At 40.5% G+C, this 25,492-nt stretch overlaps 1 protein-coding gene across 1 annotated transcript; it reads right to left on the bottom strand.

Annotated features, from left to right (window-relative positions):
• Window positions 1-1,056: 1,056 nt before the first annotated feature.
• Window positions 1,057-24,577, bottom strand: LOC139795016 (hormonally up-regulated neu tumor-associated kinase homolog A-like). Its single transcript, XM_071741408.1, has 9 exons — window positions 24,170-24,577; window positions 22,954-23,246; window positions 18,748-18,803; window positions 17,384-17,522; window positions 14,007-14,134; window positions 11,690-11,825; window positions 9,920-10,097; window positions 3,191-3,410; window positions 1,057-2,336 (listed from the first exon to the last, which is right to left on the bottom strand). Exons 1-9 carry the CDS (start codon window positions 24,419-24,421, stop codon window positions 1,585-1,587), a joined length of 2,154 nt encoding a protein of 717 aa, XP_071597509.1. The 5' UTR covers window positions 24,422-24,577; the 3' UTR covers window positions 1,057-1,584.
• Between the last annotated feature and the right edge of the window lie 915 nt (window positions 24,578-25,492).

The raw sequence follows: 25,492 nt of genomic DNA on the forward strand, positions 1-25,492 counted from the left end.
TTTCCCACCTGCCCCTGTCCAGAGACCAATGCTGCTTCCTTCCCTCCTGATAGGGTGGTACAGATGCTGCACATCTGTCTGCTCCCTGGACACGTTCTGCCCAATTGGGCTGGGGTCACCAAGCATTTTTAATAGTGAGTTTCTTTATAACATGGCTCATTCTGACAAACTGGAGTGACTACGTGTGCTGTAGGGATGGTGGGTATGGGCCTGCCCTCTGTCACCAGCTGCTTACCACAGTGCTTTTCAGATAAAACCCTTGGTTTTACCTCATAGAATTATAGAATCATTTTGATTGGAAAAGAACACTAAACTATGTTCCTAAGAACCATATCTAAATGCCTTTTAAATTTTAAATGATGGTGACTTGACCACCTCCCTGGGCAGCCTGTTCCAGTGCATGACAACCTTTCAGTAAAGAATTTTTTTTTAATATTCAAACTAAATCTCCCCTGGCACAACTTGGAGCCATTTCTTCTTTTTCTTTAATCACTTGTTCTATGACTTGTTACTTGGGAACTTGTTACATATGATTATACCACCTTCTGTGGCTTTATCTTGCTGCTGTTTCTGTGTCCAGGATTGCTTAGAAACCCTTTGCACATCCTTTACTTCTACATGTGAGCTCACAGAACAAAAAATATGAAGCCTCCCATTGCATTTTCACTCCTTGCAGACAATCAGGCTCAGATCTGTTGAGGTTACAGGATTTAAATGGGTTTTAAGACCAAATGAGGCTCAAAGCTCAGCACTGTGAAAATCTAGCTAAGCATAAGTCGTTGAAACTGAAAGTAAATACATTTTTTCAACAGTAAGGGACAAATGTTGCAAAGGCACATAGTTAAAAATAATTAAGCTGTTAAGTTTACAGGGAAAATGTGTTGATTTGTTCCTTTCAGGGAAGTTACGTTGCATTGTATCTATTAATTAAGATACACACAGCTAAAACCAAGAGATTAATAAAGAAAGGATCACTGCCATAAATAAAAATAAATCAATAAAAATAAAATAGAAATCAATAAAATAAAATTAATAAAATTTAATTTTAAATTAATTAAATTTAATATTTAATTATTTAGTTAAATTTATTAATAAAAATAAAATTTTGTTTATTGCATCAGTCCCCCCCAAATGAATTATTTCATCATATTTATTGTTCATTTAGCTTTAGCATTATGTTCACAGCTTAATGAAAATTGCCCAGCCAGGTTTATTTCCTGAATGAAATGCAGAAGTACAAGTGACACACATTTGAGGCAATACAAAATATTTCAAATCTTCTTTCAAAAGCTTCTGTCTGCAGTGTCCACTTTTGCCTAAATATGCTTGATGTTGTTCTATTATAGTGGTATCTGTTTTTCTGCAGCTTTGATGTGCTGCACAAAATTTGTAGCCCAACGTTTGATGGATATCAGAGGAAACACAGCTTAAATCATACCATCTTTCTTTGTGTTTGCAGGTGTCTCATTTTAAGCTGGGATCAGCCTCTTCTGCTTTCCTTCTCTCACTCTCATTTTCTGTTCATCTTTGTTTCTTTCCTGCCCCTTCATTCTATTTTCTTCTGATGCTCTGTGGGTATTTTATTTATGCAAAATTTAATCTCAGAACCTCTGTTTTTTTCCCCAGCCTGGGTTGGTATGGTGGAGATAAAGCTGGAAGATTTAGACCTGTAGTTTTAGGTGTGTGTCTGAGTTGGATAAAGTTTTTCCTACTTTTTTTGCTGGAAAAATGAGTCGGGTTTTCTTTAGACTGCCTCATACTTCTTGCGGTAAATATTTGCTGCTGGGACATGGGGGAGGCTGCTTGTTTTGAACCATTGACTAAAACCAAGGGGCAGATATTTGTGTTTTGTTGTGATGCCCCCAGCAAGGAAATCTTTCTACCCAGGGTTTCTCTCAGGGCAGCTTGTTGCAGCCTGGGCAAAGGCGACAGTGGTGCTGAGCCAATCATGAGTAGGTCAGTGCCCTCCTTGTCAGGGCACCACTGTGTTGGGATGTAAATATTGTCATCTACTGCCTTCAGAAGGTCTTTAAACCTCGTGTCCTGATGAGGCAAAGGACTCCTGGTAATAACTCTGTTTTTCACTAGGGACCAGGGAGGCACTTTGCTTATACATGTCATTGCTTGGATGCTTGAAGAGTGAGGTTGGTTATTTGCTGGTGTCGATGGCCATTTCTCATGACAACATGGTTTTCTGGCTTCAGTCACGTCTTCAAAATCATTCAGCTTCTCCTGAAAGTCCAAAAGTGGCTGATATGTGGACTCAGATGGTGTATTTTTGCTTGATGACTTTGGAGGTTCAAGGTGGACCAGCTCTCTGTCTGCAAACTTAGAAACTAAATAGATTATGGAATAAATCAGGTTAGCTTCTGTGGGAATGGAATTTTCAAGAAAAATAACATGTTATTATCAAAACAGCTTCATGCAATAATACAGACAGACAGTACTTGTAAAGGTGTAAATAAATGTAAATTGTCACATAGAAAAAAATTTTGCATCAAGGATTCGAAGCAAATGGTGACCGTGAAGTAGGCAATCAGCAGCTTTTGGGTTAGGTGAACAGTCTTAAATGAGCATCTGGGCATAAAGTTGCCTGACTTAATTCTAGTATTAATTCTTAAGAGAATTAATTCTTAATTCTTAATTATTCATTTATAGTTCTGGAGCTATTTATCACATTAAGGAGCAGAAATAAGTCTAAATTCAGATCTGGAATTTGACTTTCTAGTACTGTGCCTCTTCTGTATTTTTTGAGGCTATGGACACTGGTGCCATGTATTTAAATGCAACCCCTGCTTGAGTATAGTGAAGTTGTAACACTTGCACCATGTTGACATTCATCCTAGAAATGTAAACAATTTGCTATTTTACTCATAAATGTCTGTTCTTGGAAGTGTCTTAGCAGTACTAGTGCCATCCCAAGGTGACTCTAGAGGAACAAATCTGCACAATGACATGGAACAGTTATTTGAAATAGTACCTGTAGAGTATAAACTGAGTCAGGTATTCACCTGATAAATATTGAATCAATCTCAAAACTTGAGGCTGGGAAATAATAACTCAGAATACTTGTAATTTCTAAACGAAGTGGAAAAAGATTTCAGGAATTGCTTTCCCTTTTTTTTAACCCAGGCAGATATTGTACTACCTATTCAAACTAAGATGCCAAGACTGTATTTCAAAACAGTACCTTCTGGCAGATTTTTTTGGTTTTCCAGTGTAATTGCAATCTCATCTTCTTGAATAGCATCCGGTGTTGCCAGGTTTAGTACAGATGGAATTATCCTGTTTCCATAATTCCTGAGTTTTTCCACGGTATCCATTTCAGCCTTCTGAGAATTCTGAATTTCTGACTCCTTATTAAAGTGTTTATCAAAATTAATATTGTGTTTTTCAACTTCTTTTTCCCTCTGCAAAATGATCAAACACCACTTGATTAGCACAGAACAAAAAAGCACCTTGAACTTTAGAGGATATCACGGTATAACATGAGCAACAGCAAATATTGTTTTTTTTACAAGCTTTAGTCCCATACACCAACTTTAGGTCTCAGCAAAGCCCATGCCAGAGGTTTTGCTAGAAATGCAGCTGCACATGGGCTGGCAGACCCTGCCTCTTACCACACAGGCCACAGGGAGCAAGTTTTAATGAAAACCCCCTGGAGTTTCTGTCTTTGGAGAGCCTGTAATACTTCCTTTGAAGCTCCTGGCTTATGGATTCTGCTGTTAGGTGCCTAAGGGAGCACAGGGTACCACAATTCCCATGCTGCAAAGCAAAAATGACAGGATGCTGTGAACCATTCCCCAGTGCAGGAGGAAGATTATTGTGGTACTGTTGCTGTCTGCTGTGAGAAAAGGCAATCAGCACAAAGATAGCCCAGTCCTGGGGAGGTGTTGCAGTGGGATTGCATCAGGAAGACCTCCATGGAGCTGTTGAAACAGGGCTGAGCATCCTGACATGAGCATGGGCTCCAGAACTCCCCATGCTGCAGTGCCATCCTATATGCATCCTTCATGCAGGTGGGGCTGTATTCTCCTGTGTCTCATATGTAGGACACTTGTCTGTCCCATGATCCAAGTTTTCGGGGTCCTCACTGTGGTGGCCTCATGCATGCTGAGTTTCAGGTATCAAAACCTTGCAAAAATACAAGGGCTGAATGGAGGAATAAATTCCCTACTTCAATACTGTCTTGTGTGCTGCTTCTCCCATCTCCTTTCAGGTCTGGCATTCCTGAAAATTAAATTCCTGAAATGTACTGACTACCTACATAGATATTCCAGATCAATACCAAGCTTTTTTTTTTTGCACATTCTCTATATCATCTTTGACAGACCCACTTTTTTGTTATGCAGGTACCACTTCAACAATTATCTGCAATGAGTTTTGATCTTTTCACTGCCATCCCCACGTAATACAAACTTTCTGTTTCCAGAATCAGGGAGAGGTAATTTGTTTTACTGCAGTATACTTATCTTTCATGATTAACTTCTATTCTTCACGTTGCAAAGTACTGCCCTTGTGAAAAATATGTTTTTAATCTAAAACGCCGTTATAAAAAGTGGGTGTAATTTGTGGAGAAAAGGCACTTCTGAAAGACTGCATGTATTTTGTGAGTTAGCAAAAATGCTTGGAAAAATTTGAAGGGCTCCAAACCTCAGACTTGTGGGGTTACTCCATCCTCCCTGCATATTTGCAGCACCCAATCACAATTAAGGAAATTATTTTTAAAGTATTTATAGAAAGAAACACAGTATGTTTAAGTTGACAACATATTGCTAAAACCACACTAGATCAGTTGGGAATTTGAGATGTCATAAGCATTTTAGGCTATGCAATCAAATAGTCTCCCAGGATTTTACAAACTGCTAGTTAAGAAAACAAATTTTCATCTTACATTTTGCAAGCTGTCACCTTATATACAGTATATCAGAAAACTTGCCATGACTGGTTTTACTGCCAGACCTCTTAAGAGCTAATTGGTTAAGCACCTGGGCAGGAAGCTTTTTGGCAGAAATGTTATTTTCTGCAAGGACTAGCTATAAAGTTCTGGATGGCAAATTGTAATCATTAAGGCTCCCTCTTCTACAACAGAACACATAAAATGTAAATACATTGCTTGGAGAAATTACGATGCATAAAAGGACAGCCTGTGTTTTAAGTTTATCCAACGACTTATGGCTCAAATTTGAACATGGAAAGGATCTTATGCTTTTTGCAGGGTCAAGCTTTCATCAGACTTCTCTAATTGCACCCAGAAAAATGAGAATCACATCTGTTTGCATCCACCAAAACTATTATTTGCATGTAGAAATGCTAACTTGTGTATACCAAATACAATGACTTGCATCGTTTTTTCAGAGTGTTTGAACATTTGTACATGAAAAATAATTTCCACAGACTTTTTTGCAGCTGTAGATTAGAAGCTGAAACTTTGTCCTTAGGAAACAGTGTGTTTCTTTGGTATTGTGTGAAAAATCACAGCCTAGTCTGCTGCCTGGAATGAGTTTAATGCAGTGGTTTGTGAATGTATGTTTGAATTCCAAACAATGTTTTGGGATGATAGTATTGGTGGAATTTTTATTGCATATTATTCATGAACATTGTCATGAATGCAAATACTTTTTCCTTCGTGTTGATATTTGATATGTTTGGTTCTTTTGGACAGAATTTTCAAAAGAGCCAGATGCCAACTTTCTCTACAATTCGCTTGGTTTTAATTTTCTAAAAAATATTGGAGTATTTTTTTTACCATGTTTACTCCTTTATAAATATTGTATGCATATCTATATCTGTAAGTCTGTAAATATCTCTTGCAGACACATACTGTCTTTGTCAGTATCCCTTTCCATAGGCAGACAAGGTTGCCCAATACTTTTTGCAGTCCTGAAAGAAATAATGTACATGACTGGCAATTTATTTCCCAGGCAACTTTGTTTTCCCGGTGACTATTGGTTGTTACTTATTTGCTTCACTCATTTGGATTTAAATTTGCACTCACTTGGATGCAAGTGCTAATTTTTGTGCTTCAATTTTATGCACACAAGTTGTCTTGTTGAGCTGAGTGAAACTATTCAAAAGTTAAAGCAGATGCATACATTTGCAAGAACGGGAGAGCTGAAAGGAAATGATGTGATTTAATGATGGATCACACACTGCTAGCAATAAATAGCAAATAGTTGGCATTATACAGAATAGAGAGATCATCTATCTATCTATGTGTTTTGAAATATCCTTGGCATAATTTGTAATATACATATCAAATACCCATGCTGTTGTAATTAAGCTCCAGTAACATTATCAGGATCTCCGCAAGAAGAAGAAAAAAAAGTCAGAATTTTTCCCCTTGCGCTCTGCTAACAATCTTCCTCAGTTTCAGCTCCTTGTGGCTTGGTGCAATGGTCAGAGAAATGCATTTCTGCCCACCAAAGAGGTGGTTGAAAGTGGCCTTTTTCAGACCAAAGCAGAGAATCCTCCCTCCAGGACAGTGCCCTGCCAGCTGCAAAACCAAGGAAGCACAGTGTGTAACAGGCTGGGCTCCAGTTGAGCTGAGGGCTACTTTAGGCTCTACCTCTGCCCAAAAACATCATGACATCCATGTGGGGCTCCTCCTTGGTATTCAAAAGATGCATTCTTTTCTTTTCCTTATATACTTCACATGTGCTTATAAAAAAATATATATGTTTTGCTGTTATGTGAACATGTGCATAGATTAGTTTTTGCTGAAGAACAGACTGGAGGATACTGTAAAAATAAGAACATTTGGGTAAGAAAGCCCAATTTAATTTCTTAGCCAGCATTTCTTCCTCTCTCCCCTCCTTTTCTGCCCAAACCCCAGCCTTTCTGGGCAATAGGAATATTATTGAACACTGAGGAAGCTGGCAAGACAGTGGTAACATTGGTAGTTGTGATTTTAAAAATCTTCTTGTGAGAAGTGATTGCTCAGATCAATTGTGTAAAAGGCTTCAGTATGAAAGAACTGAGAGGTGGTCATTTTTGACTGTAAATATTTGCTGAGCCCAACTAGCAAGTGAGAAATATTATTTTTTTTGTGATACAGAAGAATATAAGAGGGAGCAGAGGGATGAAATTAGGAAACAAACAATGTAGAATGACTATCTGGGGAAAAAAAAAAAAAAAAAAAAAAAAAAAGGTTTTACAAGCACTCTTTGATAACAGAATAGGACCCTGGAAATGAAACTGTCCTGCCCTTGGCTCATCTGGTTCATGGCCAGAGCAGAAATTACATCTCCTGAGACTCCCTCATCTAAACAGTATTCCTACCTAGAAAGGTTGGACCAGATAGATGATCCTTGAGGTCCCTTCCAACCTGGCATTCCATGATTCTATGATCTCTAAATGATACCAATAGCAGGCTTTGGGTTTATGAGTTTTAAGGTAGCATTTGCAAACCCTGTGCTAATGAGCAAGTGGAAACAAACTTTTAATAACAGGTAAGATGGTGTGAATTGGTCTTTTCTAATTTCTTAGTTTCTCCATCTTAGTAACAGATATCAGAGTCTGTTATTTATGAATGCATCCAATCTGCCAAATTCAGGCTTCTAGCTTGTGCCTGTATTTCAGGTTCTCAGCAAAGCTAAAAGTGAGACATTTTCCTGCAAAGCTGCCAGCCAGAGATTCTGTCTGCCTAAATGCAAATTTAAGAGGTGCCCACATCAAAAGTGAAGAAGAGCACTGTTTTGTGGTACAGAAGAGAAAACTCCACACCTGGGAGTTAATGTTGAAAGAGGAAAGGTGTAAAAATGAAGAATTGTGACATGACCCAACTTGATAGACCCCACAGTGTGTACCCAGTTCACATGCTAGAGATGTCCCCTCTAGAGAAGGACCTGGGGGTCCTGGTGGATGCCAGGTTCAACAATGTTCCCTGGCTGAAAAGAAGGCAAATGGTATCCTGGGCTGCATTAGGAAGACCATTGCCAGTAGTTTGAGGAAAGTGATCAAGCCTTTACTCAATGCTGGTAAGACCACATCTGGATTGCCATGCCCAGTTCCAGGCATGGAGAGACATGAACTGAGTGGAGACAAGAGTTCAGCAAAGGGCCTCAAAGGAACTTTCCTCCTATGAGAAGAGACTGAAGAGCTGTGACTGTACAACCTAGATAAAACTTTGCCAAGGTGTATAAATACCTGAAGAGAGGGTGCAGAGAGGGCAGGCTCTTTTCAGTGGTGCTTGGTGAAAGAGTTGGAGGCAATGGTCACAAACTGAAACACAGGAGGTTCTCTCTGAACATCAGGGGACACTTCTTCACTGTGCAGGTGACCGAGCACTGATTCAGGTTGCCCAAGGAGGTTGTGGAGTCTCCAAACTTGGAGTTTTCCAGAAACCACATGGGCATGGTCCTGGGCAACCAGCTCTACGTGTCCCTGGAGCAGGGGTTTGGATTAGATGACCTCCAGAGGTCCCAGCCAGCCTCAAGCCGGTCTTTGGTACTGTTCAAGTGAACTGAAACTTCTCCTCTTTTACTTCTTGCTTTACCAAAACCCTCCAACCTGCCTAGTGAATATCTATATACTAGGATTTCAAAACAATAGTCCAAACTGTTACTACCTAACATTTGGAGACATTTTTTGGGGTCTGTGCTCGAATTCAGCTCGACTCTCTGTTTTAAGAGGGTACTTTGTATGCCAGGGGTGGCAGGAAGCAGCACAGCCTCTTAATCAGCTTCTAACTTACTTTATGCACATGATCGCTTCCCTCTTCCACCCAGGTAGGATGTTGGAAGAGGTCACAGAGGACGTGAAATGCTACCACTTGCCTGGAAGGCTAGATCTCTAGGGGCTGTAAATCAGCTTGATATCCAGAGATTCGAGAAAGCTGGTCAATAGCCTTCACAATACAGCTCGTTTTGAGTGACTTACGAGTTAGCAGATCCAATTTAAAATTATAATATGAAAAAAATCACATATGTGAAAGAAAGCCTTCTCCCCCTAAGCAAGCACACACACACACACACACACACGCTCACAAACTCATATTTTTGAGTTATGGCTCTGCCTGAAAACACTGCACAGGCTGTTGTGACCTTGGGGCAGTGTGCTGGGATGGAGATCTGGATCTGCTCAAGCTCATCTGAATAATTTCTAGAGGAGCCAACTGGAGCTTCTCAAAATACAGCTTCTCCAGGGCGAAGGCTTTGAATAGGAGGCTAATCACTGATGTGTGTTGTTTTGTAGCTGAAACTTTTCCCATTGCACTTGTGTGTTAGAAGCTGGAATTTGGCTTCCTGTCTGCCCAGTTTCTGCCTGAAGCAAAATTTTTATGACTGAGCTGTGAACCCCTTAGTGGAGACGGCTGTAAAAGAAAAGCTTACAGCCTTTTTAACTAATTGTGGCCTTTCCAGTGATTAACATAATTTTCTGAATTTCTTTTTAAAATTTGTGTCCCCTCTGATCTTATTCTAGGTGCCTGAGTGAGTCGGAGCTGAAGTGTTAGCGTGAAGTACATTGTTAAAAAAAAAAAAAAAAAAAAGATTATAGGAAAAGATTTTGCAGCTTTCACAGCTTCCCGTTCGCCTCTCTGGACTTTGGATCAGATCCTCATGGACTGGTCAGAAAGGGAAAGGATGGTGAGGTCACTGAGATACTAATGTTCCTTTTCCCAGTAGAAAAGTAATCTTTTAGGAAAAGCAAAATAATTTTTGTTCCCATTACAACTGTCAATCCATTTAAAAAATTCATTATTCATAAAAAAGGTGTATTTATCTCTGTGAAAAAATCTCTTAAAATAATCACCTCTGAGAATGCCAGAAGGTAGGTTCCCTGAGATCTGCAACTTCATTACTTTTTTTGCTGAGTTTTTTGTCTCATTCCACAGAAAACCACCTTTTACACCTGTGCTCTGTGGCTGTCATAAGAATCCAGGGAGCACTTAAAGTTTGTCATGACCATGATATCTTACCTGGGCTCTTCTGTGGTCTCTCTGGTACCTGAGCAGTTTCCTCAGCAATAAGCAATAAGCAGCCATAGCAGAAGAGGGTCTGTTATTTATTAAAATGTTGATAACCTCTGAAAGACTGAACTCCATCATTTCTGTCATGTAGTTCAAAACAACAGGATTCAGTTCATTGGGGCAGAGTCTGAAATATTAGGAAAAAATATTTAAATAGAAATTATGTGTTCAGGTGCAACGTCAGAATTTACAGTATTGGAAATTCTACAGTAAATATACAGTATATACAGTATATAGTGGGTAGCACACTTCTCATGATGTAGTTGGCATGGGCTATGTCAATTCTAAAGGCAAATTACAATACACAGTTGTGCAAAATCCTCTGGCTATGCTAACTTGACTGCTGGGCTGAGGCTCTGTTACTGCATGTATTAGGTACCCTGTTGTTGATATAATTGGTCACTCTGAAAGGACACCTACTAGGATTAAGCTTGAAAAATTGAAGGATGGAAAACAGCATTTTCTTATTTTAATCTAGGGTGTATATTTTGGTTCTCAGTACAGTAGTCTTAAATGGATTAACAGGGAGATAGTGTGTGTGTACATACATAAGACAGAAAGAGCCCCAAAGGCAGGAAAATCATTAAAAAATAAACTATGGGAAAGTACAGGGAGATTTTTATGTAAATAAGATTGTGATATAAAACTGGATATGTTACATTGATAATTCTGGCTTCTGTGAGTAGTCTGGGAAAGGCATTCTAGAAATATGGCAGGGTTGGATTCTGAGAGACATTTTTTCCAACCAGTATGAATGGGCACAGACACATCTGAGGGGTGGGAGAGAGGGCACAGGTGGGAAGGATGGGCAATTCTCAGAGAAATGAACAAACAGTGCAGAGATTTCTAATTGCTCTGCCTGTGACTGGTGGTGGATTGTCTGGCTTGTGGTAGGAAAACCTGCCCTGTGTCCTGTAGACACCATTGCACATGGTGCAGATTACATAGGTCAAATTACTCCTTTTTAGGCTGGTGTAAACTAATGGCTTTTGCAGGATGATCTGGGCACAGAACAGTTGACCCATGACTAGCTATTTCAGCTGTGAGTAAGATGTAAAAGGTCAGTCACTGAAATTAAGTATTTAAAGACATGCAAAGTGTACTTGGCAGTCTCCCAATATGAAAGATGAATAACATCTCAAAAGTTGGCAATGTTTATGTGAAGTGTCATGTTGCATGTATCCATTTCAAACTTTTATAATGATGTTAAACCGTAAAGTGGCTTGCTAAGAAAAAATGGAGACTATTTAAGGCCTGTTACAAAGACAGATGAGAATAAAAATGATTAGAATAACAAGAATTTCAGTGTGATCTGAAAATGTCATTCCCTCAGGTGGGCATGTGAGATGCAGTTTTGAAGGAAAGGATTAGGAGCACACTATCTATAAATGAGCAGCACCAGTGAGGCATGTTGAGAACAAAACTATTCATAGAAGGATATAAGTAATTCTATAAGGATGTTTCTACTTATATAAATTTTATCCCTGGTTAAAAAACTTGATGTGGTGTTTTCTGAAATAAAATTCTGTTGTTTTGGAACTGCCTGGAGCATGCAGCAAAAATCTTCCAAAACAAACAAACCAAAAAAATTCCTAAAATCCCCAACAATTCCACCCCTCTCAATCCCAAATAGCTGAAATTAGGTATTTAAAGACAGGCAGATTGAAAGTATTTAAAGACATGAAGCCCAAGGTGGGAGAGAAATGTGAAAATTGTTACCTGTTCTCAAAGGCAGCAGCATTCAGTATTTTCCTGGTGAAGCCTTCGTTCAGCCATTTGTCTTTTATTGCTTCTTTGACTCCAGGCCTCTTAGCAGGGTCAGGCTCAAGTAAGGACTGCATGAACTGTACAGCTCCTGTTCAGCATTCAGATGAAATGGCTTCTTTACTAGCAACATCTGATTATTTGGGCAGTACTTTTACAGATATGTGGCATTTCCCCACCTCATCCACATTTGTAAGAACCTCAGCTAAAATTCAGTCTGTCGGGCTACCTCTGGACTGCTAAATGAAACAGCTCCATCTCTCCTCTGAGACTGCTGTGGTCCCTTGTGGTGATTCTGTTCCCCCAGGGATGCCTGAGCAGGGTGGGCAGATCTGTGCTGCTGGACCTTTCTTCCAAATTTGCTTGATTCACGCCAGTGAATACAGTCTATGGCATCACAGACTGCATACAGCAACCTCAGCATTGTGCTCACCCAGAATTTGATCAAGGCTCCTGAGAAGGAGCTTCCTGTGCCAGCTGACTACCCAGGAGTTATGTTCTTCCCAAAAAGGAGCTACCCGGGAGTTATGTTCTTCCCAAAAAGGAGCTAATTTCATTGATAAAACTCTTTGTATTGAAGGAAGGAGATGGACACAAGTGTTCAGATGCTGTGTTGTGCTTTGCTTTCCTAGAGCTGGGACAGAGAAAGATCAAATATTCCTGTATGTTACTCAGCTCCATAAACTGCATAAAGTTCTTTTTTTTTTTTTTTTTTTTTTTTTTTTTTTTTTTTTTCTTCTTGGGAAAAATCTACAAAATTCTTCCATTCTCCTTGGGGATATTTTGAAATGAGCAAAGTGGCAAGTGAGCATTAAACTGGGACCGTACCAGTCCTTTCACTTGTAATCTCCTTCAGAAGAACTTAGATCTAAAGTATGCAAAGCTTGTTTACTACTGCTCCCTCACTAAATTCCCAGTGGGCAAGTGAACAATGGAGTTATCCACAATATTCCACTAACTGTGTGGGCTTTGTAGAAAAGCAGAGATAATGCATTTATTAGTAGAAGCTATAACAATAGCATAAATAAGAAAAATTAGAAATTTTTAAATTGCAGCTATGGAGGGCTTGTAGAAAAATAGAACTGCTATCTGGTAACCAATCTCCAAAGCAAGCTAAATGAGAGAGTAATGTACAGACATTCTGGACAGCTTTGGTAGATATTCTCATACCATTGACTGGGGGAGAAAAAGAAATTGAATCACAGTCATCTCCTCTTAATACTGTAACTCCAGACTAGATCCAGCTAGCTTGGTCTGGAACTGCCTGCTGCTTCCCAGCACTTAGCTGCAGGCAGCCACTGAAGCTAATTGTGCTTCCTAGGCTTATTCTTGCCCAATGTCAGAGCAAAGCTGCTCGAAATGATGGGGAGATGCTGGTAGATGGCTGGGAAAAACTTGTCTCATTCTTCTCTGCTTCCTGACTTCATTAGTGAAGCTGCATGATAAGGGCTGTCAGAGGGAGCCCAAGCCTGTGATAGTCAATGGGGAAGATGCTGGTTGAGGTGTGAAGAGGGACTCAAGCCAGTAGAATATAGGAATCGTTGCAAAGCAGCAGAATTTTGAGCTTTGAGGAAGTAAATTCTGGGCTGCTAACCCAGCGTGTATATGCACCAAGACTTCTGGGTTTTAGAGACATGGGCTGTAATTCAGGTTAGAGTTTTTGAGAACTATCATTCCCAGTTGTCCTTAAAAACTCCATAGACTGTACCTCATTAAAGACTGTCAGTCTAATTCGGTGAAAAATGCTGTATTTCAGTCCTTTCTCAGGAAAAACATGAACAGACTCTTCACAAAAATAGCCCTCCCATTTATTAAATAATCTCAGTGTTGTGGGTTCTGTTTCTAGCCAAAAGATAAGCTCTTCAGGAAAAATTATCTAAGGTTTTGATAACTGATTTTTGGGGAAACCATGAAAGAATGCCCAGCTATGGCACACAGGATGGGACACACTAAACATGACAGTGTTCTCACTGCACAGCTGCTTCACTTGTGTTAAAGCAACATGCATTTTATTCCTGCAAATAGGAATGCAGAATAGTCATCTTCTGAAGAGGGAGCAGGGTTATTTTTCCCTTAACCTGAGAGCAAGAGATCTTCCCTGGATCTTCCCTGAGGCACAAAAAAAGTTGTTTCTAAATGCAAACAAAGCAACTGGAAAGGTACCTCTGAGTTCCCAGGAAATTGTGTTACGGCTAAATTAACTTCATTGCATGGGTAAGACCTTTTATACCTCAGTATTTCAGTATTCTTTATAGAAATTGGAGTGCTTTACCAGGGGAGATATCTGAGGGAATAGGGCTTATTTCTCCAGTTAACATCTTTTGATGTAGTTGCTTGATATTAAAAGGTTCCACCGTGAAGGGTAATGTGCCAGTTAGCATAGCAAACATGCTTACACCTCTGTCAAAGAAAAAGACAAACATCAGAGCTCCATATATTGCTAACAAATATTATTTTAAAAATCCCACAAAGCTATGAGTCAGGCTTCAGAAATTTGCCTTCAGTATCAAGGAGAAGGTTATAGATTACCTCTAAACCACAATTTGTACTGAATATACATCTTACGCCTTTTTTCTTTGTGTAAATGCCATTTTATCTAGAAAAAAAATGTTGTGGGAAGTGTGTGTAAAATACAGTCTGCAGTGAGTGACTGGAAAGCCTGCAGTGTTGAAAGTGGAAACCTGCTGTTTATTTTTAATGTAAGCTCATTGGAGTGTCAGTGTAGTGTACCCAGCCCATCAGAATAAAGCATTTTGGTTTGGAGGCTGAGTGACAACACAGAACTGGGACTGATGCGATAGATCCTGTTCCAAATAATCATTCAGTTCTTCTTCCATTTCTCAGATTGCTAAATTAGGTGTGACTTTTGCCTAGAAGGCATTCGTTTGGTAACAGCTTGCTGTTGGCTAAAGACTTAGAACTTTAACTCTTGTGAAACACTAACAGCCCGCTAGCAGTGACCAGCAAACTTTGTGCAGATCCGACATTCGGAAGTATCAATGTTGGGAAAAGTTGCTTGGCTGTCCTGCGTTTCCAAAGGGGGAAGTTTCCTTGAACACTCTCCATGGTACTTCCTTGCTCTGGCTGAGCTGTGCCACCACAGCAGCACTTCTTTCATAGAATCAGAGAATTGGCTGGGTTGGAAGAGACCTCAGAGATCATCAAGTCCAACCCTTGATCCACTACCGCTGCAGTTACCAGACCCTGGCACTGAGTGCCACATCCAGTCTCTTGTTAAATATCTCCAGGGATGGAGAATCCACCACTTCCCTGGGCAGCCCATCCCAATGCTTGATCACCCTCTCAGTAAAGAAATTCTTTCTAATGTCCAACCTAAACCTCCCCCGGCACAACTTGAGACCGTGCCCTCTTGTCTTGCTGAGAGTTGCCTGGGAAAAGAGACCAACCCCCCCTGGCTACCCCCTCCTTTCAGGGAGTTGTAGAGAGTGATGAGGTCTCCTCTGAGCCTCCTCTTCTCCAGGCTGAACACCCCCAGCTCCCTCAGCCTCTCTTCATAGGGGCTGTGGCTCGAGTCCCTTCACCAGCCTGGTTGCCCTCCTTTGGACCTGCTCCAGGACCTCGATATCCTTCCTGAACTGAGGGGCCCAGAACTGGACACAGTACTCGAGGTGTGGCCTCACCAGCACTGAGTACAGGGGCAGAATCACTTCCTTGGACCTGCTGGCCACGCTGTTCCTGATCCAGGCCAGGATGCCATTGGCCTTCTTGGCTACCTGGGCACACTGCTGGCTCATGTTCAGCTTCCTGTCAATCCAGACTCCCAGGTCCCTCTCTGTCTGGCTGCTCTCCAACCACTCTGTCCCCAGCCTGTAGCACTGCATGGGGTTGTTGTGGCCAAAGTGCAGGACCCAGCATCATCGTTTTCATCATCACTTTTCATCATCCTTTGCTGTTTCTCTACAGAATTCAGTCAAGACAGTTATTTTAGGTATTCAGGAAATTCAAGTTTAATTTATCTGGTTGGTACATCAGTGCAGATTCTGATGATGCTATCTCAGAAGCAGAACTTGTGCACAGATATGGTATTTTTTTAGTGTTTTCACATGGTTGAAAAACCAGGAGAAGATGATGGCAATGTTGAATAATCATGAGAAGATGGTGGCACCTTTTTCTAGATGTTGCACTGGTTTCCATTTGAACCAGTGGTGTATGGAGAAGTGCTTTTCATTGCTCTCGACTAGGACTTATCTCTATTTAACCATCTAAAACCTAGGGAGCAGTAGTTATCAATGGGAAGGGTCAGGCCTGTCCAAGAGAGGTTAATCACAGATATTTTATGCAGGTATTTTAGGCAACAGTTAAGTGTCTCAGATAAGCTATCTCCCTGCACTGACAACAGGACACTAACTGCCTGGTATAACCCAGATGCCCAGCTGTTAATCAGCTAAATTTAGGTAGGATCAGTCTCTTCTCACTTTACCAAACCTTGTGATAAATCTGGTCCTTGAATATAATACTTTCCAAAACTTTTCTGATGAATCCTTTGAGTAACAAACAAACAACAAAACAGAGATACAAAGGAAACATGCTGCAATGAAACAACATTGAGTTGACTGAAGTAGCAAGGACTGCCATTCTGTAATACAGAATTAGCATGTGGATTAAATGTGGCTGGAGTTGAAGAGAAGGGCCACTGAATATTCTCTGATGACTGGAAGCAACATGCAGTGCAAATGTATCTCTAATGTTAGAACATTAGATACATCTTTCCTTTCAACACTGCAAACACTACCATGCATTTTAAATTGCTGCTGATGCTATACCTGATCAGTGCTTTAGAATGGCAACAGCTCGTTTCAGCAGCCTACTGGATGGGGAAATCCCTAAGGTATGGGAACTTGGGGAATGGATGGAGCTCCTTTCCTAAAATCTCTTTTAAAACCTTACACACAAGTTGTAGATGGGTAACAGTAACACAGTTAGTTAATTGTAGATGGAATCTCACCTTATATGAAACTTGAAAATTTATTAGCTATGAACGACTATTTCTCTGCTATCCAACTGAGCTATCTAGATTTGTTTGAGTGCAGCAGGTTTTTCCTCACCTGGTGCATGAAAACTACTCTCCACTCCTCCAAAGAATCTTTAAAATCTTGTGCACAAAAGCAATGACCAGGCAAAGCAGGCACTGCTGTTCACTGTTGCCTCATAGGAGCCTTAGCTGTACTGCAGTTGAATAGGGTTGATTTTCTGAATGTGACTGGATATAGTTTTCTAGTTTCTGTTGTAATGATGTCTCACCAGTCCTGCTGCAGAAAGTCTGTAATTCTGCATTATAGTGAAATATGTTTATTCCGGTGTCCAGTAATCTGTAATTCTTTACTTATTTTATGGCAGGAGAAGTAATTTATCTTTCTAATTAATATTTTGGTCCATCAGAATTCTCTTTTCCACTGTGATAATGTGAATAATTCCAACTTAAACTGTAATTCTGTTTTTTGCCCCAGATGCAGAATACATCTATTTTAAAAACCAAGAACCATATATGTTTTGTATAGCCCTTAATCTGTTTTGTGATGTTTATTAACAGAGTGAGCTCAGTCAACGGTTCTATGGTTACTGTTTTGCCTTCATTAAGACATCTGAATTATGAAACACCTATAATCATATTTAAGTGGCTCTACTTACATGGACCAAACATCCACTTTTGGACCATATCTCCTATTAGCAAGGAGTTCTGGGGCAGCATAAGCTGGGCTTCCACACTGGGTGTGCAGCAGCTCCTGGGAGACACCCTCAAACTTCGCAGTATTGCTCAATCCAAAATCTGACAGTTGCAAAAAAAAAAAAAAAAAAAAAAAAAAGACAAAAGTAGTTTAATGTCCTCTCAAAATAGTTTTACTTTAGCAATAAGCTGGAGAAGGGAGAGAGATGAAAACAGCAGCTGGCTTTAACACCTGGAGGGATTTCAGCTGAGGATACCGATTCGGGTTCCAATAAATGTGCCATGAATTAGCAGAGGAGGAACAGTGAAGTTACCCAGCCCTGGGCCTCGTCTGCTTGATTTTGGTTTAGCTGTTTGGTTTGCCTCAGTTTTCTGTAAGCTAACAGGAGAGCACAGCTTCACAGCTGCATTACCCTGCCTTAATGAGCTTCAGCATTTGGCTCAGCTGGGCCCTGCTCGAGCCCCTTGTAAACGTGGGGTAAAATGTGCTATAGGTTTTTCTCTGTGTATCTGCATGTGTGCAAGGGGGAGGGAAGAGAAAGGTGTGATTGTGAAGGACTGGCTGGCTATAAAACAGGGGTGAAGAGTTGGTGCCTTTTTTCTCAGAGGTGTTAAGCTTTTAAAAGTTTGGGAAACACTGGGTTAAACATGTGGCGTCTCTAAAAGCGAGCTTTCCTTGCGGGGATTTTTCTGTGTGGTTTCCATAGAATAAAATTGATGTTTCTCTGAGCTGTGTTAACTGCTTGGTGCAAATTCCTTTGTTCTTATGTTTATTTCACAGCTCTAGCAAGGTTTCTGTTAGTGACCAAAACAGTATTTCATTTTTTTTCTTACACTTACCAAATGAAATTTCTAGTTGGAGTAATGACTCCACAGAAGCTAATGCAGCCCTACCTGTGTTTCAACCCAGAAGATTTATTTCTTTGCCTACAAATCATTTCTGCTAGGAAAAGCTTTCTACATATAAAAGCTGTAATTGTTTCTTGCTTCTCCAGCAATACGTAAGGGAAAACAAGAGGCAAAATTGTTTTCCTTGTACTCTTAAAAATATCACAGAATCACAGAATCATCCGGATTTGAAAGGACCTCTGAGATCATCAAGTCCAACTCTTAATCCACTACCACTGTGATTATTAAAATATGTTTTAGTTAAAACGCAAATAAGCAAGCTGTTAAATTATACTTCATAATTCTTATTTATTCTAAAAGCTCAGGTGTGTTTATTGAATAATCACAATCTCTGCTGTTTAAATGGGAGCTGAACTGTCACTGAAAGGCACATAAAAGACAAAGCTGAAAACAAGATTCACAGGTAAAATTCACCTACCAACGATCTTGATGTTGTTGTTCTCATCAAGTAGAAAATTTTCAATTTTTAGATCCCTGAAAGGAAGACAGAAAACAAATTCTGAGACTCTTGATATTCCAGCTAACTGTCTACAGATAGTTTGTAGCAAAGTTTAATTGAAATAAAAAGAATAGTTCTGCACAGCTTTGCCTACAATTGTAAGGAGATCCTTAATCCTTCCTGAAGTTTTCAGATGGAAAAATGTAAGCTTTCTGTATTTCAGGGGAATATTTTATGAATTTATATTTAATATAGACCAGTCATTTTAGGAAACATCCATTAAAATGAAGTATTTTTAAAAAATGTACATAATTTATTTATTCTTTTGAATAATAATAATAATAGTAATAATAATAGTAATAATAATAAAAATAAAAATAAAAACAAACAAAAAAGTTGAGTGCACTTGGACTCACAGCTTTTTTGTCTTTGTTTGAAATAGTGAGCACTGTTGAGTATTTCTGCTTTCTTTTTGACATAATCATGTCTGAGAGCTATGAAGAATGAGAAGGGAACTTTGTGTACTGAAGCCATGTCAGGGAGAGATACCCTGAAGGTGAGGGCATCTCTGCGGTGCTTATGTCAACAGAGTCAAATAGTATCAGTCATCCCCAAAGTCCCCCCAAAGGAGGATGTAATTCAGAGCTGCAGAAAAAATACTGCTATCTGGCTAACTTGTTTATTGTGGGAACGTTTATATCCTTACAGATTCAAACCAAAAACCTGGAGTGTTGCTCTACTGTGGGGAGTGCCCAGAGTGGCAGCTGAAATCTTTCACAGCGCGGGGAAATCCTCAGCCACTGTAATTTGGGTGTTGGGAAGTGGTCCAGGAGCTCGTGATGCTTTGCTGACTCCCATCCCATCCTCCCATGTGCTGCTGGGGGCTTCCCTCAGCTCTGTGGGAGTAAAGGGGGGGCTGAGCCACTTCCAGAAGCAGCTCTGAGTATGTGGATTTCCCTCCCACCCTCTCTGAACTTGTGAAGTGCTTTCATCAGCCCAAAGACCTGAGGGATTAAAGGAGGACAAAGCAGAAGGAGGGTTGAAAACAAGGATAGGATCAAGGAGTAAGGGCTGGTAGAACTTGTCCTGCATGAACAGCACTGTGTTGCTGGAGGGGATTATGTCTGGAGGTGTATCCAGTGGTCCTGATGAGTGGTTTCATGGGAGTATCCCTTTATTTCCATGGTTCTGGATGAGACATAATTGCACACGAAACCCTCTGGTGCCCCAGGCTGAGAGTGGGATGAAGATGGTTTTAATGATAACTTTTTAATGGGTTTTAATTTGAATAGAATGTTTTCTGGAGTGGTAAATAAGCCAGTGCCCCAAAGCTGGGAGTTAGATTTAAGATAACTTTGTTCATAGCCTAACCCTGTGATATAATCCTGTGCACTAAGACTGTGTGGTTTAAAACTGGTTGTGTTTCAGGCCACCACAGGCTACCATCAGACCTAGCACCCCACAGTGCACTCTGATGACTTTTACTATACTACAATTAAATAATGTTGCATTGGATTGCCAAGAGCTGCGATAGGCTGAGCTGAATGCTCACACAGTTATAAAAATGTGGTTTTTCTTTCCAGAAAAAACTGATAATGGTCACTATTAAAGTTTACATAGTGTCAGAAGTTATCCTGCATCAAAGATACGTTGTTCTTTTTTCCCAAAGGAAACTTTACCAGAAATGTTGTAAGTTTAAGCAACATCACAATTTTTCTTCTCATTCCTATGGGAACTTCAGAGAGAGTGCCTAGAGGAAACTTGTGATGCTTCTCCAGGTCTTTGGTCCACTAGTGATTCAAAAAAGGATATATACCATTTTCATATGGGAGAAAGGAAAATACCTAGGAAAATGGGGAACTATACATACAAGCAAGTTACTGTCACTTAGCAAGTGCCTGATTTAGAAGAGAGGGACAACAGGCAAGTGTTCAAATGCTTCATTTTCTGGATCATTTTGGTGACTGTGGCATCAAAATCAATGGTGATCTTGCATGTACAGGAAAGGTGCTTCCTTTGCTATGAAATGTAAACTCAACCATAGTTTAAGCCATGAGGATTTGTTGGATCAGTGCTGATTTTAGTGCTGATTTTAGTGCTGAATAGGAAAAGCAAAGCTCAAGAAACAAAATAGCTGTCAAAACATAGCACAATATTTCTGATGAGTGATCTCAATTTGGACTAAAAATAATAAAAAAGCTGGCTAGTTTTTCATCAATGATATTATTAAGACAATGGGAAATACTGTTTTTCTGAGGTACCTCCCAGGGGTAAAAATCAGGAATGTCCATCAGACAATTCTGAGAAAAAGTAAATTAAATTAGCAAATTGCTAAGTTTATCACTCAGGCACCTCCATTCTAGTAAAAGAAAGGGCCCCCAGGCATAGACACAAGCATTGGCACACAATTATCAATCTCATGAACCATGATACCTGGTGTGATTTAACAGCACTTTCCCCATGAAGCAGCAACTGTTCCCAACAGGCAGCTTGGGAAGTCTCCTTTCCTGGTGTTAAAGCAATGCAAAGAGTTGAGCTTTGCTCAGTGCTTAAATGAGAAAGTCAGATGGGCTTGGTGAGGGTAACTTTCCTCTTTCTGTGCTCCTCTTTCTGGAAATGTTGAAGCCTTCCTTTCAGAAAAGAATACACCCACAATTATCCTCTACAGCTCAACCTTTGCAAGCAATTGCTATAAATCTCTGCAGCTGGAGCTGAGGAGTGAGGTTTTTCCAGATCCTTCCCTGTCTGCTTCTGGTATTAGGTCAAAGCCACAGCTTTGAATCTCCAAGTCAGCAGGTGGGTCATGAGCTGAGGTACTGCTGACCAAGCCATGATTTGGCAAGGCAGCTGGGCTCCTGCTGGACCATGCAGCTTCATAAACCCAAGGACAAGGTGTTCTTGAGAGCCAGGGATAAATTTTAATTTGACTAAGGGGGGCTGATAGTAAAGCAAGTCTCACACAACTTTGTACCTGGCTACTCTCACGGTGTGCAGCAAAATTGTTCCTGCAAAGATTTCCCAGCAAAAAGTTACCAACTGAAGAAGATAAAAGTAGGAGAAGAAGCCAGGCTACTTCGCTGATCACTGGAGAGAGTTGGTTCCAAACAAAAAGAAGGGAAGAGGGCTTGAGAAATTATTGTCATGGGAAGAACATAAGTGTTATGAACATTAGCACTGAAGAAATGCAGTAAAATAGATTACGTCCCCAGCAAGGCTGGGATGTCAGCCTGGACTAGATGGGTGAAATCCCCTTGGTTTATTTTCTGGTGGGGTTTTTTTTGTTTGTTTAAATTCTCTAAGTCAGATATTGACTAATTCTTTCTTGTCCATGCCTTATTAATTAACAAATGCAATATAATTAAGTGCCAGATTGCAAGCATTTCAAGTCATGAAGCACTTGTAAATGCTGAGCCATCACATTCACAGCTTATTTGTTTCGTGGTTGCTGTAATGATGCAGTTGATTGAACTACTTGTTAGGTCCTGGAGGCTTTCTTGATGAGTTCATGTTCCACTTCAAATTAAGGATCTGCTAGACACTGAGTTACTAAGTAAAATAGAAAAATAGTGGGAAAAATTTGCTTCTTGCCTATTCTGCTACCTAAAATGGAAGTCCTTATTCTACTGCTCTTGAAGTATGTGCTAAGATCCCTGATGGGGAAAAGAAAATCAGCTCTCCTTGCATGAGCTGCTCAGGTTCCTCTAGCAATAGGAACCTAATTGTGATCTGTAATGCAAAAGTCATTGACCTGCCACAGTCCTAGATTTGCAAGACCATGTCCTTTGTGCAGGCAGAGAGCTGTGATTCCCCAGTCCTGGGTTCTGAGTGATGTGTGGTTATTTCAATATGTTGTGAAGTAAATATTTATATGCATATCCACAGTGAAATATTTGAATTAAATGCATGTTTCTGAGATAATCATGGCAAAGTATTGATTTGTTGTCCTCATCAGCTCCTACCCCTGGACTTCACTGCTTTACTCCCCAAGGAGTGCATAACAGTTTATCTTCTACCACCACTGAAAATAAAGTAGTTTATTAAGAAGCGCTGAGAGAACATAGTTTTCTTTGCAATCCCTGTTTTTGTGATGGAAAATTAAGGAAATTCCCATGGTGAAGAAAAGCTCCCCACCTTCTTGCACGCTGTCTGATCGTACTGTTATTTGGAAGGAGGGAAATGTCTTACCTGTGAACAATCCCCTGGCAATGCAGGTGCTCTACTGCAGACAGAATTTGCCTGGTGTATCTCCTTACTTCCCTCTCTGCCAGCCTCTTTTTGTCACAAATTCTGTCCAGGAGGTCCCCTCCGAGGCACAGCTCCATCACCATGTAATAGGAGTTGTCAGTCTCCAAGGTCTCGTATAGCCGAACAACATTGGGGTGCTTAATCATCTGGTGTATCCGTGGCTCACGCTTCATGTTTTTTAGAACATAGGAGTCCTGCTTGGCTTTTCTCTTGTCAATGACCTTTATTGCTACCTAAATTGCAGGATATATGCAAAATGGCAACAAACTTTGCAACCCAGGTTAGTTTTCAAAGGGATGGGGAGTAAGCTGACATGTAGGAGAAGCTGGTTTTGACGTGGTGTTGATAAACAGTATTACAGAAGGACACATTCCTGATAGAAGAATAAACTTTTTATTACTCTTGAAGACCAAAATAGGAAGTATGTCATATCTACCCCTCTGACTGCATTAATACATACATATATGATATGTTCTGAAATGCAGAAAATTGCTAGGTACTTGGCTGGTAGCTGCATCTGCACCGTACCACATCTTTTTTCTAACATCTTCCCTTCTGACTTGTTCTAGAAGTCCCTCAACTTACTGGCTATAGTGGGCTGGAATTAGACTAGAGCTAGATGTCCAGTGAAGAGATAAAAGCCACAAGAACAGTAAAAATAAAAAAGCCACTGCATAGTAATCCACCTTTCCACAGTTACATCCAGTGGTGGGTTATTTTAGCCCAACTGAGCTAGAGATAATATCAGTATCCTGCCATATAAACACTTGCTGTTGGAGTGGCTGGCTTTTCCATAAGAGTTGTTCATAGCTGTAAAGGTCAGATACGTGACACTAATTACTCAGGGAAAGCAAATTTGAAATTCTCCTTAAGCCATCATCCTGTTCTCTTTCAGCAGGAGGATATCTTTGTTGACTATATTGTTTTATAATTGCGAAAACAGTTGCACTCAATACATATTCACACATGTGACTGATTATACATGAGCAAGCAATAAACTCAATTTATGAGGTTAATTTATGAGGATAAGGTTCAGAGGATAATTCACTGAGTAGATTGTGGTTTGTGGATTAAATGGTCTGAAAATTTCTGACGTAAGTTAGTGCGAGGTTATTTGCAGTTCCTAGCGCGTGGTACCCCCTCATTAGGACCTTACCTTCTCCCCCGTGGGGATGTGCAGCCCTTCCATCACCTTGGCAAAGGAGCCCTTGTTGATCATTTTTCCTACTAGGTAATTCCCAACTTGTTTGGAGTGAGGGAAAGTCTTCCCGGTCTCTTGGGGCATCTTGTTAAAGCAAGCAGGTATTTTTATATCCTTTAAGTTCTTCTTCCATTCTGGTAATATCCCATTCAAGTTGCCAGTATCTGTCATTTTGTCATCCGAGCCTGCTTTCATTGCTGTAGGCATCCCTGGAGAGTCAGATTTGTGTTGCTACTTTCCAGATGTTACTTCTGATTCACAGCAGATCCAGGCATTAAGTCTCTACATCTTGTGGTGCAAGTGCCATCCTGCTGATCACAGAGCAACTAATCCTTTCCCTCTGAGACTCCGTGTTTGTCACTGATCTCTAGCCCGAGCACACAGATCTGCTCAAGCAGAACCAAGTGGTAGATTATTAACCTAACCTGATACACCATGTCAGTTAATGCCCCAGAGCTGCAGAGGCAGATGACACATAATCCCAGCATTAGCCTGGAATATAGGCTAGGAGGCTCTTCCTCCTACAATAGTTCCCTTAACACGTGTTCAGTGCATAATGCACCAAACTGAACTGAGCCCCCCTTACCCTGGCTTGTGTGGAAGGTGTATATTGCTGACATACAAGGGCATACACAAAGCTGAGTTATGTACCTGATGCTGTGCAAGCATTTACACATTTTCTATGTAAAGTGTATATGTGTTATAGATGCATTTGTAGCACATTTATGTCCCAGGGCTCTGGCCTCACCCCAGGTCTCGCAGAGGTCTCTTGCATTTCCTGGGACTTGATTCCTGTTCTGTAAAATGTAGCGTTGGGATAGAGTCTGGGTGTCTCTGAGCATTTTCCTCTTTACAGTAATGACTGATAAAAAGAAGGGAAGGGAAAGGAGGGGAAGGGAAGGACAGGGGAAAGAGAGAGGAGAGGAGAGGAGAGGAGAGGAGAGGAGAGGAGAGGAGAGGAGAGGAGAGGAGAGGAGAGGAGAGGAGAGGAGAGGAGAGGAGAGGAGAGGAGAGGAGAGGAGAGGAGAGGAGAGGAGAGGAGAGGAGAGGAGAGGAGAGGAGAGGAGAGGAGAGGAGAGGAGAGGAGAGGAGAGGAGAGGAGAGGAGAGGAGAGGAGAGGAGAGGAGGGGAGGGGAGAGGAGAGGAGGGGAGGGGAGGGGAGGGGAGGGGAAAAAGGATAAAGGAAAGGAGAAAGAAAGAAGAGGAAAGAAGGAAAAAAAAGAAAAAAGAAAAAAAAAAGGAGTTGCTTTTTTGTTTTGGTTTGGTTTTTTTTTGCAG

The sequence above is a fragment of the Heliangelus exortis genome, chromosome 3 (assembly GCF_036169615.1).
Source record: "Heliangelus exortis chromosome 3, bHelExo1.hap1, whole genome shotgun sequence".
In the NCBI taxonomy this organism is placed as follows: Eukaryota; Metazoa; Chordata; class Aves; order Apodiformes; family Trochilidae; genus Heliangelus; species Heliangelus exortis.

Coding starts and splice junctions, on each gene's coding strand:
- LOC139795016 (XM_071741408.1), bottom strand. CDS start 24,421: ATGCCTACAGCAATGAAAGCAGGCTCGGATGACAAAATGACAGATACT. Junction 18,804..22,953: donor TGCCAGGGGATTGTTCACAG/GTAAGACATTTC, acceptor TCTTCCTTTCAG/GGATCTAAAAATTGAAAATT. Junction 2,337..3,190: donor CCAAAAAAATCTGCCAGAAG/GTACTGTTTTGA, acceptor TAATCTATTTAG/TTTCTAAGTTTGCAGACAGA.